The sequence below is a fragment of the Calonectris borealis genome, chromosome 5 (genome assembly GCF_964195595.1).
Source record: "Calonectris borealis chromosome 5, bCalBor7.hap1.2, whole genome shotgun sequence".
NCBI classification, from domain to species: domain Eukaryota; kingdom Metazoa; phylum Chordata; class Aves; order Procellariiformes; family Procellariidae; genus Calonectris; species Calonectris borealis.
Window position 1 is genome coordinate 24,756,470 of NC_134316.1, and position 17,332 is coordinate 24,773,801.

Below are 17,332 nucleotides of genomic sequence, written 5' to 3' on the forward strand. Positions count from 1 at the left end.
ACTACTGGCTGATGAGACACTAAGCATCCTTCCTGGCCACAGAGAAAAAAAATTTAAAACATAACCTATAGGGATTGATTTATGAAATACACTGCCATGCTATGCAGACAGCCAAGTAAAGTTCCCTTGTAAGTAACCAGTTCTGGAACGGTCAGCTTCACCTCCTAGCGATACCTGCAGTAACTCATCCTGCGGCCTAAGGGGTCTGGAGGAATGACAGAATGGAAATGCAAAGTGCTAATTAGTTACATGGCTTTCCTTTTGAAATATTACATTTCTCCATTCATCCCATTTCCAGGTGCCTTCCCTGACAGCCCTGCACTACACTTATGTTTAGTCAATGGCGTATACTGGATTCGTCCTCGGAGGCCAGGCAAGGTACATTGTGGGCACATTTTCACTGCAGCTGAAAGCATTACTGGTCCACTAGTAAGAGCAGGTCGCTATTAAGCAGACTATAGCTCAAACCCAGCCAGCACCAGCCTGTCTTTAAGTACAGGCAGCTGTACAGATGTGTTATACACATCTCCTGTCACTGCCTAGTCAAGTGAAGATTACAAAGCACATTCTGATTATCTGTTTTCTTCCTCTTCCTCTCATTCTTAAGTGGTTGCTTGGGTTTTTCTTCTCACAGAGCATTATGAGCCTGGGACAGCTATGTAAGCAGCTCTTAGCACATTGTGCAAGATAATAGAATACAAATGATTACATAAATAATAAAGCTGCTGAAGATTTTCTTGTCACTGCTTTCTCTGCTCCATTGGCTTGACTTAAAGCACACATAAAAATGGCCTCTGCTAAGTGTTATGTTCATAGCATCCATAAATAAAATTAAGATCCTGATTTAAAGAGACACTAAGAAGCTGTATCTCCTCTTGATTTTTATCAAACTGGGATGCTCAATGCCTATGAAAATCAGGCCCAAGGCTCTATAGATGAAAACAGAAGGATTTGATCTGTGTATGACAGTTTGTATTCAGCAGGGCAGTTTCATTTCCTATGTTAGATGCTCACATGCTCTTTTCCTGCATATGTGCATCCCCTTAACTAATCCAGAGGTCGGCCAGGAGAGCAGCTCCAGACTCTGACAGCTATTGCTCATATCAAAGGACTGGCACATAACATACAACCCTGACACCATGAGTCGAGCATCAGTAGGATGGTAACTTGTCAGGCAGTTACAGCCACAGAACAACACCTAGATCAGCACCGCTGTTTCCATGACTCCTGTATGATAACTCATCTCTGCCTTCCCTCCGATATTAAATGTTCATACAAAGAGGATATTATGACAACCGTCCGGGCTGCAAATAAAATTAGACCCACCCAGCCACACCCTGTGAAAACAGTATTAGTACAGAATCACAACATTAGGGAGAAAACTCTTGCAAGAAACTCTTATTCCAGGCTAGCTAGGAAGCTGACTGACAGAAAACTTAAGCTTGTTTTTCAGTAAGCTTTCTATAATGCATTTTGGAGATGTCAATATCTGTATCACCATTAATCACAGTGATCATCACTAATTCTATTAGAAGAGACAGGAAAGAAGACAAAGGCTGACTGCAGGGCTTATCACCTGAACAACTGCACCAAGTTTCGGATTTGGGCTGAGGCTTCATCTTTTTTTTTACCTTTTTTTTTCCCCCAAGGAACACTATTCTGGTTCCTGCTGCTAGCCAGGCAGTCCAATCTCTATTACCCATGTGTGGATTTTCTCAAAGTTGTGGATTAACTACGTGACAAAGGCAGCCAGCCAGCATGAGACAACATAGTTTTGGAAGCCAGCTAGCTATTCCTGACCAATGCAGCAGCTCTGCTGCATGGACTTACCAACACAGTACACTTCAAGTCCGCACGCCACGTTATTGCCACGTCCCCATTATACCCTCATGCTGCATTCTCCTCACATAATTTACACATACATTTTATGCTACCTTCAACTTTCATTTTTCCGGTTTATTCTAACTCTGTATCTTCCTGGAAAACTGACAACTAACTATGTTCCCAGGTGAAATCCAGGACCTTAAAAAAATATCCTAAATAAGTTTCTGACTATGATTTTTTCACCCAAAAATGCTGCTTAATAATCAAAGGCCATTTATCTTTTTTTAGTGGCTATTGCCTCCGTGCCGAGAAGATTGTAATGCTTTCTTCTGGACAGTTAACAGCTTACAGAAGACACCTCTCCCACTACCACGGGTATTTTTTGTGTAATCCAGGCACTAGAAGTCTGATTCTGACCATAAGCTCATGAGTTTTGTGGCTGATGCCTTCTGTCCAGCTGACAAGTTTATCCTTACAGAGCTGTTGCAGTATCAGCGTAAAATTCAGCATCAGGAAAAGACTTTGAATGTGTAATGAAAGGCAGGAAAGAGCAGAGAAACAAGAATTAATTTGAAATCGTTACCTCTTTGAGGCAGCCCATGAAGTTGTTGCTTACTGGAGAGCCAGGCAAATCAGCAGTACTAGGGCTCCCTCCCACGTAAAAGAAGTCATCTGAGCCCAGCATGGTGTAGTCCTCCTGCGTGTAGCCCGTGGTGGTAAGGATGCCATCCACAGAGATTGTCACCTGTTCGAGGGACACAACGGACAAAGAAAATCCCAGCAATGACCCTACAATCCTGAGCAGAACAAGTTACCTCCCCTATATTTTTATGTCAGTTTTATTAAGGATTTTGTTGAGATTTGGTATGTATTTTTTTAGTTCAGCCAAGCTCCATTTTCTGGTCTGCTTCACCCACAATGGAAATGCTCCAGCAACCGCTTCTCCCCTTTCTGGTGTATCAGCACTGTCAGGCTGTCCCGGCAGTCTACCCATCAAGATGCTTTCCATCTATTCAGGCCAGAAAATGGAACTGTCCTTGAAAGAGATTTCTCATATTAGCTGATTTTATGATTAATTAGTATTTATTTTAATGATTACAGTTAGTTATGGTTGTTAGTAAAAAAAAAAAAAAACACTAATGAAGACGAGGTTGGTATTTTTTATTTTTTATGTTTCTTTTGCTCACGGCACACTGACAATCATGCATTCGGGGAGGGGGGGGAGGGATCTCACTTTCAATACATTATGGATGTGCATGCCATGTACCTAGAGAGACACACACCCACCACCCACCACAAAAAAAAAAAAAAATTACAAACTAACTCATAACCAAAATATAAATGAAAATAAGATAAATCAAAATAAATCAACCACACACCAACAAGTGTGAGAGAAGCAGAGATGAGAAAGAAAGAAAGAAAACACAAAGCGTGCACACACTGCACTTTGACATGTCATGCCAATATATCTGGAGCCCAGAAAGATGACAGGAGAAAAGAGAGAAAGAGAGAGAAAGAGAGGGAGAAGGAGAGAGAGAAAAAACTATTTCACACTTGCATGCAATCAAAAATAAAAATACCAAATAAACTGCATAATAATCAAAAAACTCAAAACCAAACAGAAATGTCCCCAAAACCTCTAACCCCAAACATATGGAGGGTGAAGGGGGACGGAAGAAGAGGGAGGGAGAGGAGCAAGTGAATTTGATGTGTTTTGCTTAGATGTTGTTAGTGGTTTAAAGGGAAGATGGAGGAAAATAGATTGAGGCCAGGAGGGGACGGGCGAGTCACCAGACGTGGACATGCCATGCAGAGTGTGTACTGAAACAAACAGCCGGCTGAGCTCCTGTCGGCCACGGCAGGTAGAGGTCAGAGAGAGAGAAAAAGTGAGAGAGAGAGCAATAGGGAGGAGAAGGAGAGAAAGAGGAGGGAGGGAAGTGGGGGAAAATCAGGAGAAAGAGGACAACTCCGGCCAGTTTGCCTGTAATAGCCGTTGCCACAACAAAAGGATGAGAGAAAAAGAGAGCCTTCACCACCACGGACTAGAGGCCCTGCAATGTTTCTGATCTAGAAACCTTCAGAGTAAAAAACAAAAACCAAAAGGGGAAAAAAAAGCAAAATGGAAACCAAAGCAAAAGAGAGAAAGCTAAACTCAAAAGCAAGAGACAAAAAACCCAACAATTTGTCACTGGAATGGAAAAGAACAACTAAAGAGGGAGGTGAAGAAACCAGTGAAAGAAATGTCCAAACCCCATTTCCAGAAAAGTTGTGTTAGTTGCTTTTGTTGCTAATTTTTCCATTAAAAAAGAAGAAAAGAAAGGGGGGAAAAAAAGGGAAGGGGAAAAAAAAAGTGTTTTCAATGAAATTAAAATAAAATTAAAGGAAGAAGTAAGTATAAAGGAGGGGGGAAAAAGAGGGGGTAGGGGGAGGAAAAGGCAGGTAACACACGGCAAACCCAAAAAAAGAGACAATAAGAATGATATCTACCAGACAATGTAGTTTGTTTACCATAGCGTGTCCAATGCCTGAGTGCTTTGCGGAAAAGGGGGAAGAAAGGAAATTAAAAAATCGTGAACAGAACGATTGTTAATTAAAATAACTAAAAGCAAAGATGAGTCGTTAGGGTGTTAGTACATTAGTTGGTTAGTAAAAATGACACATTGCATGAATGGTCTAGTGTTAGTCTTTCAAGAAAAGGTGTGGGGCACCTGAGACACACAAAGTGAGAAAGAGGACAATATGACCAGGACTCTATGGGGAACCATGCCATCTAGACTGTAAAGAAGAAGGGTGCTGCCTAGTCTTCCCACCCTGGTATTAGTCATTAACTTCAACCCTCACATACATTATCCAGGACTGAAGCAAAGTTAAAACAGTGCAATACTTACTCTTCAAATACCCATCAAGGTGCTTCCCTCAAACAAGAACCTTACCCTCAGAGAGGTACACGCACAGTACTCAGTTCGCCCCTTCAGCACAAACCCAACCATGACTCCCTTCTTCCTCCCACCACCACCCACCTATATTCCTGCTCCTCTTTCAAGCCTCACTACCCTCATGTGTTGCAGAGTATCACAAGCAGGCCAGTATTTCCTTTGGCTGGAGGATACAGATGAAGATGAGTCCAAGACTCTGAGTCTTCCTTCCAAGTTTCCCAATCTGCAGGTTTCTTTACAACAGGTGAGTTTGTGACTTTCAGGAGAAGCACACAAAAATGCCTGTGCTTGGTTGTTTGCCTGTAGCTCACTTTTGTCATCCGAGAGTCTAGGAGTTGAACCTCTCCTACTGGAGGAAGAAATGTGTCGAGGAATTGTGTAGGAAGAATTGTGTCGCTTGTGTCAAGGTTGAAGACAGAAGATTGACAAGATTTAGTGTCTCTGCTGTTATACTGCATCTATATTACAGAGGAGCTAGGAGAACTCACCACTCAGTTCACTTAGTTGGGTTTAGCAAAACTTTGCAGATGCTTTGTTAATCCCTCCCAGGGCATGCAGATGCCAACTGTTCAAACCTACACAGTGTTTCTTGTTTGCTTTTTAGCAGCTGGGGAACTCAAGATCTTTATAGCAGATTTTGCATCGTGACTAGTGTTAATAGGGAAGTGCAGCCCGTGGAGGCTCCAAGTCCTTGTTCCAGTGTGACTGAAGTTGGCAGGAACTATCCTAAATTACACAAGCAAGATCTATGCTGCCTCATGTAAAAACTATCTGCTTGCAAATTTCAGAGTTGTGCATTGACTAAGGAAATAAGTTTGTGAAATCTTTGTGGCATTGAACATAACGTCCCAAGTCTATTTTATTTGTCCATAGGAATGAAATAATAACATTCTGTATTTGGGTATAATGAGCACAAACTCCTGAATTCTTCATCAAGGAAGTCTCACTCTCAGTGATATGCTGGTAAATCCATTTTTACAAACAAGAGAGTTGGAGTATGGGATGAGGGAAGAGCATGCTAAAAATGAGACAGTGTCAGCAGCAGACCTGAAGACAGACACGAGAAGTCTGACCTTCAGTGTCCTCCACTCCTCCTCCTCCTCCTCCCACCAGACCGTACTGCCACAAACATGCTCTGAAAGCCCTGGTAAAATACAGCCATGATCGTATTTCTAGTAAAGGTTTCTCACAAGGCAGAAAGAGGGCTTAGTTTTAATGGAAATAATAGGATAAATAAACAAGGAGATTTGCTTTGACATTAACAATCACTACTCAAGGGAATCTGTGGGTTCACTTGGTTTGTCTCTAAGGAGATTAACTGCTGTGATAGTAATTTGATCTAAAAAAAAGCAGCACTTAGTACTCTCCTAGCTTAGGTACAAAACATTTAACAATTCCAAAAAGTACTGGGCAGAAGTCCAGCTATTTAAAGTTCTGCTCTAATTCTAGGAACAACCAAAAAATTATGCAAATCCCCCTCCCCTTTCTCCCAAGCCCAAAAAGAGCAGAGGAAAAGGACTAGATGGCATCCTGAAGCTGCTGATAGCCCATTTACCTGGAATTGTTTTAGCTTTGGATCATATTATTGGAATTTCTAATTTTATTTTTTCTAAGTTTATTTTAAAGAGAAACATATTTATCTCCAGTGCAATGTTTTCAACCAATTACAAGGAGGCTAGTGATTTCCTTAAAAAGCTTCAATATGCATGGGCAATGTTTTTTGTTGGGATTTTTTGTTTGGTTTTGGGGTGGGTTTTTTGAGGAAACATGAGCACAGCTGGAAACAAGACTTCCAAGTGATCTATATTATGCTTCAACTTTACAGGTGAATTTATGTCAGGAAAGATGCAGAGTAAGTAATTTCTTACATACAAAATTATTTAGGATATACAAAATTATATTGTATGTAATAAAGAAGAAAATGTATAATTTTATAAATGATAAATAATCTTTGTCCCTTATTACATCTTCTTTATGAAGGTATCAAAGGACTTCACAGGTTCATAGCCTGTCTGAAAAATGGTTAATTATTTTACAGATAGAGAAATTCTCTCTCATGTACACACAGACAAAACCAGGAGACATTAGCTGCTGGAAGCTGCTGTCAGAATGGAGAAAAACAAAACTCCTGCATCCTGTGCTTTATTCAGAATGGGGTCTTTATCTTTTGTTGTTGTTGTTGTTATTAAGTGAAGCATTTATAAGGTCAAGGTACAGAGTGACCATTCTTAGTTGTGTCCTGAAAAATGTCCATAGCAGGTATTAATTATTTATCAGGCATTCAAGTTTTCAATCTTTTCCAAACTCTTCATCCTGAAGATTGAAGGGTTTTTAAGACTTCTTCATCCCTAGTAATATCAATTAAAAGTAAGAATGCACGGGACCTGACAGGAAGGCTGCAGCATTCAAGGTTTCTCCTTGAAAACTGTGGTTAAACTTACCAATAATTTTTGGATGACAACTTTCAGGACTAGAAGGATTGCTTCTCCTCAGGGCCTCATCAATTCCAATTTCTGGGCAGTTTTAGGTTCTGGGTCAACGTCTTAATTTTGAGACTGAACTTGATCAGAAGTTAAAATGGAAGTATGATGAAAAGATGACTCAAAAAAATTCCAGCCTTATTGATATTTATTGGTTGAACTGTATTCTGTCATGCCTATCTATAGAATTGGACCTGAAATCACCTCTGCTACTTATTTGTAATTTGATTTTAAGACTGGCCTTTCTTTGGAAAGAGCACAGTCATCTTGTTAAAACATTCTCTATCTTGCCCAGTCAAGTTGCACCCTTTAAGAAGTCAGGATCGCATGAAAACATCCATAGTGAATATATCAGAAGGATTAAAAATTTGCTGGCAAGGGACTCACCTGCTTTCTAACAATCACCAAAGCACTGTCCTGGTCTAATCAAAGACGAAGAGGCATAGACATATTTCCATTTAACTATGTACCCAGAACATAAATAAAAAATCACTAGCTGAAAAATTAGGAAAAGAAAGTGAGAGCTTCCCATCCACAGTTTTTTCTGTGACCCTTCCTCACTTTCTGCTTCTTCAAGATCCAAACCAATCCTGGCATGAAGCAAGGATGCATTTTGCTTCAGGCACATTTTCCCATTGAAAACCAATTTCTGGCAAAAATAAAAAGTATGATTAACTAAAATGACCAGTAAGCTATACCAAGATATTCAGAGACCAGCCATTCTGAGACCATCTAAAAATAAAAAACACATCAAATAAAGCCATATATTCTGACCCTTCCAGACTGACAAAACTCAACCAGTTGGTGCATGTCCCTCCACTGGGCTGATGGGAACAGTTGAACGAAATAGGATCATTAAGACCCATCCACTGCGTAAGAAATTAAATTTGCATCTGCATATAAACTATTGAAAACAGACTCATATTGCCATAAGTAAGAACCCTGCAGTCTCATAAAAGTTTGATGACAGATTTTTCGTCAGACCCAGACATCCTGAGCATGTAGAAATAAAGGGATTCACATGGGAAAGATAAATAAGTATCTTCAGCCCCAAACCCAAGTATTTAAAAAAAAGATGTGAAATCCCCATAACAGATAAATTATCCACTGACATCTACCAGTAGACACTATTTCTGATCCCTGGCACTGATTATCCTATACCCACAGATTTTATCTTAGCTACTGTAAAATGCTACCGCAAAAGCTGTTTTCTCAGCAAATGACATTGTATACACTTAAATAAAACTATTAAGGGTTGTGTTAATATTCACATTAATGAGCAAATAAACAGATCATATTGTTTTCACAAATTGATTTTAAAACCTTAGTTTACAAGCTATTTCTGCTGCCTCTACCAATCAGCAAGACACCAAATAGCTCCTATTCACAGTGTAAACCTCATTTATCATGCAGCGGAGGGGCCTTAGTGACTTGATATATTCACCAGCTTTCCGAGCAAGGTTATTTCATTTTATCTTATCTATTTATGTCTGAATTTATATTTCTTGAGGAAGGCTTCAGGATTTTAAGACTAGTCTACTACCAAATACGTCACCTGATAGAGTTGTCTGCTTAGAAAAGCAGCATGCAGATGTGCAAAATTACAGTGGTAAAATCAGAAAAACTTTTCCAAAGTGGAATTGTAGGGTGCTGGATTGATCTGGGTTTGCTTGGCTTTTTTGATCCTTCCTCTTTTCCAGTCCTCACAGCCAACAGAAGAGTCTCATAGGCAGAGACACAAGAAATAAAATAGAATCTCATTATAGAAAGAAGGGGGAAAAAACAAAAAAAGAGAAGAGAAGAACAGAGAATCAAGAAGACTCAGAAAGACTCCAGCCAAATAATTCCAAAGCTATAAAGTTAAAATAATTACACACATACCCACCAGCCTGGATACCTGCACACTTACATGCACACACAAAAGAAAAGAAAAAGTAAAGGAAAAACAAAAGACTTCCAGAATTAGAATTATGACATCATGGCAATGGTTAAACCAATTAACAAAACTGAAAGAAAAAGGAGAGAGGTGTAGAGCGTTGGCTGTTGGAAAAAGACTCTGTTCCCACAGTAATTAAATGCAACAAGAATATTACTGATAAGATTGAATCATAATTAAGGAAATAATAAAATAAAAAAGGGAGAACAGAAAAAGAGAAAAGGAAAAGGGAAGTCAAAGTAACGTCACAAGTTTTTATTATTAAAAATCAAACTGGAAAAAAACAGAAAATTAATAAAGTGGAAATGGAGATATCGCAACAGGGATAAATTCCCATCAGCTAAAGTTTTTTCACTGTCCTTTAGATACCAAGATCCAGAAAAGGTGGAGAAACTCTAGCAATTCCACTGAGCATCCCCATTTCTCCATTACTCTCTCATTTGCCCGTCCCAATAAAACAGAACAAAATCTTCCCCAGCATTTTCTCCCCTTCACCATTACCTGCCGCAGGTTGCGTGTCACCTTAACGTCGTGCCATGCGTTGTCATTGAATTTGCCATTGACTGGCTCCACAATGGCCTCGAAGGCCCCAGACCCCAGGTTAATGACCAACGAAACCGCACCATCTTTCAGGGCCAGGTTGACATAATCAGCTGACTTGCCGGTGTGCAGAATGAGCCCGTTGCGTTGCCATGTCTTGAAGGAGAGAGTGATCTCATCGCTGCTGCTCTGGATGGGGTTTTGCGACAGGTCATAGCAAAGGTATTCGGAACCACGGAAAGTGGCCATGTTCTCATCTCGTGCTGGAAAAAAGGGCAGACAAAAGAACTATTCAGCAGTCAGCCAAGAAGAGATTTAAGATTGTCATGAAATTTCTGAGCAATCCCACAGCACTGTTAATGTTCTATACAACTATATATCATGGCATGCTATTTTTTGTACAACTCTTCTTGTAATAAGGCTATCAAGAGAATTAACAGCAGGGTCCTCAGTACCGAAGAATTTCAGTGCTGCATTTTCAGTTTCACTGCAGCACTGTCACCATAGGGACCGTTCAGAAGTGTGCAGTGAAGTCTAGGAAAAGTACATTTAAATACACTGCTATAAGACACTTCACATCGTTTTTGGAAGAATGATGGAAAACTCTATTATTCATAACATGACCATCATGTATGCGTCATTCCAAAAGAAACTAACATTTCCCAAAGATTAGTATTTAGATTCATCGTTAATGTCATCTGAACTTATCTTAACCCATCTGCCAGGCAATTTAAGACAGGCATCAGAATATAATCCTGACAGAGCTGCCCCTTTCTTTCAACTGAATGAGAGGCCAAGCAGACAAGAGCGCCACATGAAGTGTCCTATAGTTTCCTCCTCTGAGAGCATGAGGGAAGTCCACATAAAACATTTTGTCCAGAGCTGTAAGTAATGATGTTGCTGGTAACACGTCTCAGAACTTTGCCTGTTTGATCACCTTATCCAGAAAATCTGTACTAGACAAGCATATCTTTTTCATACAGCAAAAATAAACATGGGGGAATTATTCACAGCATGTGACATGAAGTATTTCCTCAGTAAGAAAAAAATCTCTTATGTACACTAAGGAAAACCACTGAACTAATTTCTTAGCAACGGGAGGCAGCATTTAAGTACCATAAAAATCCTTTGTGTGAGATGGAAGTCTGCTTCCTAGTACCTGGGCTTCCACCGTCACTCAGAGCCAGCTCTGCTGCTGTGTTGCCCTCACGTGACTCGAGCCAGCTGTGTACCCCATTTTTGCCCAGTGGAAGAAATATAGGTAAAGCTTGCAGGAGGGCTGTCTGTAGCCCATTCCCACCAGTGCCACCTAGGGGAAAACGGTACTTACAATGGAGTCTATATAGATCCCCCCCACTCCATATTGCAGCACCTTTCTGACTCCCAGCTGTGAAAGTGAGCCTGAGCATGAATAGCTAGATGGTACAAGCAGTCAAGCTATCATTGCTTACAATCCCTGCATAAGGCAAGTGCTGGTGTTATTGCCACTGACATTAATAGCATTTTTCTGCCTCATTTTGTCTCATTTAGTAATCCTAATACAGATTAGCCAGAATTTATTAGTACAAGAATGAAGGGAAAATACTTGTCATAGCCATTCTTGAAAAATAACTACATGGTAAAATCTGTGCCCTCACAGCATGAAACAGTGGTGACAAAACAGCACAGTGTTGCAACATGAACATATATCATCCTCAACTGATAGGCCTGCTTTAAGCAGAGACTTTTGCAGTCTTGATTGAGGGCATCACAAAATGAACTCATTAAAAAATCTGGGCACTTTGAAGGCAGCAGAAATGTGTGCTTGTACTTATGTAAGCGAACCATGTGTCTATATACCCTTGCGAGCAAACAGTAAGACAAATTACTCCATGCAACAGTACAGGTTGGGAGCCAAATGGCTCAAAAGCAGCTTTACAGAAGAAGACCAGAGGGCCCCTGCAGACAAGTTGAGCACAAGTCAGCAAAGGCCAGCCACATCCTGGGCTGTGTTGGCAAGAATGCAGCCAGCAGGCCGAGGGAAGCAATTCTTCCCCTAATGGACACTTGTGAGATCACATCAGGAGTACTCTGTCCAGTATTGAGCTCCCCTGTATAAAAAATGGCTTCAACATACTGGAGTGAGTCCAGCAAAGTGCTACCACAACACTCAAGGTGCTGGAGTAGGTGATGTGTATGGAGAGGCTGAGAGACCTGGGTTTGTTATGCCTCCAGGAGAGACAGCTCAAGGGAAATCTTACTGCTCTCTGCAATGACTTAATGGGATAGCATAGAGAAGACATGGCCAAATTCTTCTCAGAGGTCTGCAGAAGAAGGATGAGAGGCAATAGACACAGCGGAATACAAGAAATTCTCATTCTATATAAAAAAAAGTTTCATCTTGAGGATGGTCAACCACTAGGAAGGGCCCAGAGAGACTGTGAAATCTCTGTCCTTAGAAATACTAAAAACTTGATTATGCACAGTCCTGAGCTGCCTGCTCTAACTGGACCTGCTCTGAGCTGGTGGTTGGACTACACTGCCTCTGGAGGTCCTTTCCAAATTACTTGGTTCTGTGATTCTATTCTGAATACATGTAACTACCACCAAGGAATGCCTATGCTTGTGTCAGTGTTCAACCAGCCTAAGCACAGAGGGCTGATGTTGATTGCAGTTCTGGAAGTCAGAGCCGAGCGCTTAACAACCCTCTCCACGATGATAATTCCCCTGCCTGGTCACTCCTGATCCATCGGAAGGGAACGTGTTACAATCAAATCGGACACATGCTCTATGGACCTGCAGGTAATTCCCATGAAATAGCCAGCCTCTGAGGGCAGGAGTCAAACACGATCATTATGACTGAGCCTTTTTTCCACCGTAGATGTGTGAAGCACTGAATACACATTTGACATCTTTGGGGAGGGAGGCGCGGGGGGGTTGATTGTTCACTCAGTACAAGACATATTAATAGGGCTCATTTACACTTTCTCAACCACTTAGACGAAATCTCACTGGTCTACTCAACACTAAGGAGAAGGCAAAGAGTAGATTAGAAATCTAAACAGTAATTTAAGGCAACCACTGCAGACTCATCAAAACAGAGCAGAGAAAATTCAGAGAGATATTACTCTTACTTGTACTACTGGTTTTAATATAAGGTGCTATCAACCCATGCCTGTGTGCAACTACATCACCTGCCTGTTTCTTCCAGTCATCTGCTGCTGACCCTTGTCACAGATGGGATTCTGGACCTGATCCATCTTTGCATCCTTCCTGTTTTTGGGAGAATGTCACCTACTTCTGTTTCATACGTTGTTTTAATTCCTCCTGTGGCTGCTCTGGGTAGACATTGAAATTTGCAGATCACCACACACTAAAATTTCTCTGGGGTTCACTGGCCAATCCAAATTCACGCCTGTCCACCCCACGTGTCTCATAAGCACAACTCCCAAGACCAACATACTCTCTAAAACTGTATTCTCCAAACCACTAATTCCTAAACAGTTTACCAGTGGCCATGTGGACGACCGGTTTACCAGTCTCATGAAAGACTTTAGTGGAGAGATTAGGCTCCAATCGCGAAGAGCTTGACTGTGTATTCCTCCAAGCTACAACACAGTAGCCTGTGTCAGGCCACATGAAAGGCTGACGTCTGGAAGACCAGACTGTGGTGAACTGCTTGTTATTTGTTAGCTTGTGACCCTTGTGCTGTACATTTCTGAAGGCTCCACAAATTGCACTGTGATATTTATGGCTTCTATATTCTTTAAACAGTGGTGGTGTACCAAGGAGCCTCTGCATAGCAACACAGCTAACCTACAATAGCTAAACTTAAGGCCCAACTCAAAGTCAACAGGAATCCTTGGTTTACGTCACACGGAGCAATAGATCAAACCTTGGTTTTGTTGGGATGTGAAACCCTGTATATAGTAAGTGATATTAACTTGAATTGATGATCTAGCTGTTCAAGTGTGACAATGCAACTGCATAAAATAATGTTTACTTAAAACAGCCTTTAGAATATGTTTGCAAACTCTTGATTTATACATGATTTGCAAGATCTAATTTTTAACTCAGTTAATACTAGGCAGATTTACAAAAATCAGAATCTGAAAGCAGGTTAGCACATGTAAGCAATTAAATCTTCCATTTCACTCGTTAATATTAATCTAAACCCACTATTTATTTTCTAACACATTCACATAACTAAATTCTCCGCAACAGCTGGGATTTGCAGAGGTCTGAGACCTGTACAAAACTCCACATTCAGACTTAAACCCTTGACATTTCAAAGCCTCACAGAAATCACCACAGTAGAAGCAAAACCCAGGATCTTCAAACTGACCAACACAGACCTTCTCCTTGAATGAACAGAGTCACCCATCACTTTAGGAAGTGGGAAAACGTTATCCTTTTCTGATTAATCACTAACAGGCACAGCTAGCACATTAAGCAGTTACCATCACCACCCCAGTGCAAAGCCAATTTCGCAAGTCTCAGATCTATATCTGTTCAAATCCCCAAATCAGCTATCAGTACATACTGCAGGCTGATAGCAAGAACAGAAACAAAAGCACGGCCAACAACTACCTAAGCCAAGCTCCTGGCTCTTCTCATCCCTGCAGAAACCCCAGAGCTTGCCAAGTCTCAGGTTCCCAGAAGAGGTAAAGACTGGGGATCTTTCCGTATTGTGTATGGCTATACTGCCTCTTCAGGAGAACCAGATGGTAATTTTAACTTCAGTTTTTATGTGCAAAGCTGTTGCTGTGTGTTCCTGTCAAAGCTCTTTGTACAAAGGAGGACTCAAATATTCAGAATTCACAGCATCACTAGGAAGTAGAGAAACCTTGGCTTTTTGATTTATATATAAGGAAACCAATGCACAGACATTTTAATGGATTTGCTTATGGCCACCATGAAAATCAATAGTAGAGGAAGCATTTGAGTTCAGGACCTCCTAGCTCCCCATCCTGGGCTCATTCCACAGGTTCTCATATATTTGTGGAGGGAAAGCAACCTCCTATTTTTCTCCAGTCATGCCAGGAAGTCACCCCAGCAAAGAATGTGGAGCAGAGGAGCCTCCAAAGTTTTGGATGATGTCTGAAAATAAATACTTCATGACTGTGGAGCTGAAAACAGCAAATCCTAGAAGCACTGATTCTGCCCACGGGCATGAAGTTTAATACTCAAAAAAAGCAGCATCTCATGTAACAGGATTTCTGTCCTCAGACACAATTAGGAAATATTTAGAAAAATATGAAGTAGACAGTGACTTTCCTGAAGTCTCCTAAAGAAAGCTCTCTTAAAAACAAAAGTCAGCTGCTCACCCTCTCACCTTCTGTCAGAACCCACTGCATTACAGGTGTACTCTGAGGCGGTCCCTGTCTCACTGGGGTTTGGTTTACAGCCAACATTGGAGCATGTCTTCTGTCAGTGAGAAAAGCAAACTCTCTGCACTGCTTCAGAATTAATAACCACTCCAGCGTTCAGTGGGATTTACCTTATCTGAGTGGTTTGCTGTGCTTTGCACAGAAGAGCTGGTGCTGTCTGATAATCTAGGAATGGTCTAACACTGTCAAGCATCAGGCTTCTCTGCCAAAGCAGTATACATTAATGACGGAGGCAGCAGAACAGCCAGGTACTCCCCTTGACCTTTTGTCAAACAGAGGTCAACAAGGAAAATAGTATTTACAGGAACCTTTTCTCCTTACCATTTAACAGTTCTCTATAACTTTGGAAAATCCTACAGGTATGGACCTTGTCTCAAGAAAAAAACTGCTTCCAAAGTTGGCCACTGACCACAGAACTGTTATTAAAATAGAGGACTACCATCCACCATGGCAGGGAAAAAAAACCAAAAAAACCCCAAAACCCCCCCCAAACTCACCATGCATCCAGAAGGAAAAATATCAATGTACTCAAAAGGTATTGTGGATAGATAATGAAGTTAGTGTAATAAGGATATAACACTGTTATAACATAGAACAGAAGGCCTAAGTGCAAGGAGGTAAAAAAAGGCAGAAGTTCTCACTATTGCCATTAGTCCTGCTGCTTGAATGATGGGCCCTCCTCACCTGAGGACATGCTGGTGGAATCAGTAGAGGATTACAGCAGAGCCGTGGTACTCAGTGGCTATGAACTTACTGCACTTGGGCATCAGCTTTCAGCAGCATGACATTTAACGCAAGGAAACTATCTAATTTATTCTGATGGGATGACTGGCTAAAATCATGATCCTAGCGAGCACAACTGAACTCAGTGTTTCTGGGAAGAAATTTTGTGGCAGTCTTCCTGTACTGCTGAAACTAACAGGTATTCCTGCTGTGTCACTGTATAACTGGGTATGGGCATGACTAAATGCCTTCGTGCCAGCACGTATATCTTTGCCTCCTTTCTGTACTAAGTCTTACACCATAAACAATAGATCTAAAGTTTTAAAATTCTAACTGAGCTGTAGGAAATCTTTTGACCTGAGTCATAACAAAGTCTGGAAAGAATAAATTCTAAAAATGAACCATATGAACTAAGGGGAAAATAGACTTAGAAGCTGTTCTAGATGATGAGCTGTGAGAGATCAAGGCATCACCTCCCAAAGGATGGGGCAGAACCCCAGTCTGGGCAAACCGCCATGAACTCTAGTAGGAGGTAATTTCTGTTCTGGGCAGAAGGGTTGTGTGCTGGGAGTCACCTATAATAGCCATGATCCTCAACAACATTACAGAACAACAAACAATTTATGTCCCAAGTCACTTTCACATGTATCTGATGTTCCCTCAGAAGTTAGGGGAGGAGAAAATGCTCATCAAATGTCACAGAAAATAAGTCAGCCAACACCTCTGAAGGACAAAAAAGGTGAACTATTTCCATCACCCTCTGAAAGAGTTGTCCAGCAACTGAATGCTGAAACCCTAATGAAAGCCCTCAGAAGCAGTCAAAGCAGCTCACCCAGATTCATGTTATTAAAACAAAGCTGGAGAGTTTAGTAACAATCAGGCTGTTATTTTAAAGAGATGGTGACAGACCGTAGTAATAGCTAAACAGCAGATTACTGCATCCTCCATTAAGTTGTCCAAATCCTTTTGTTGCATTCCTCCTTTCTAGCCCTTAGGTAGGAAAAATAATACATCCAAATAGTTCTGTTTTTTCTAGTCTGATCATTCTTCACACCACCTGATTGAATCAGTGACACCACTAATCAAACCCTTTCATAAGGTCCTATGCTCTCTCCTTCACATACACACTTCTGTGCTCTCTATAGTCAAAAGCAAATATTTGTTTGAAAAATCTTACAGAGCTGATTTAATTATTTAGATACATAAGAAATAGCGTGCAAAACATTCTTCTATGCATGGAGCATCTTCTAAGCATTACCAACAGTGATAATGATATGTGGAAGCTTTAAGAGTCATATCATACTGCATTTATACTCCACAAACTGTAAAGTAAGAACATCTAAGTCATCTTAACATCATAATGAGATGACTGAACTGATTGCATTGATAAAACCTTATAAAAAGAATATTACTTCTAACTTCAAGGAAATTATGGGAATAAATTTTCAGAAGAAAAAGAATTTTTGCTGTAAAATCATAGGAAGAGGTTATAATGGAGAAGATTAAGTGCTGAGCTGGAGTCCC

The 17,332-nt window shown here is 40.7% G+C and overlaps 1 protein-coding gene across 1 annotated transcript in view; it reads right to left on the reverse strand.

Moving 5' to 3' along the window:
* Positions 1–17,332, reverse strand: part of LOC142082818 (neurexin-3) — a 487,905-nt gene that overhangs the window by 363,974 nt on the left and 106,599 nt on the right. The window contains exons 2-3 of the mRNA XM_075151407.1: positions 9,678–9,979; positions 2,408–2,569 (exon numbers count right to left, since the gene is read on the reverse strand). Coding sequence (XP_075007508.1) covers positions 2,408–2,569; positions 9,678–9,979 — 464 coding nt within the window. The remainder of the gene's footprint in view (positions 1–2,407; positions 2,570–9,677; positions 9,980–17,332) is intronic.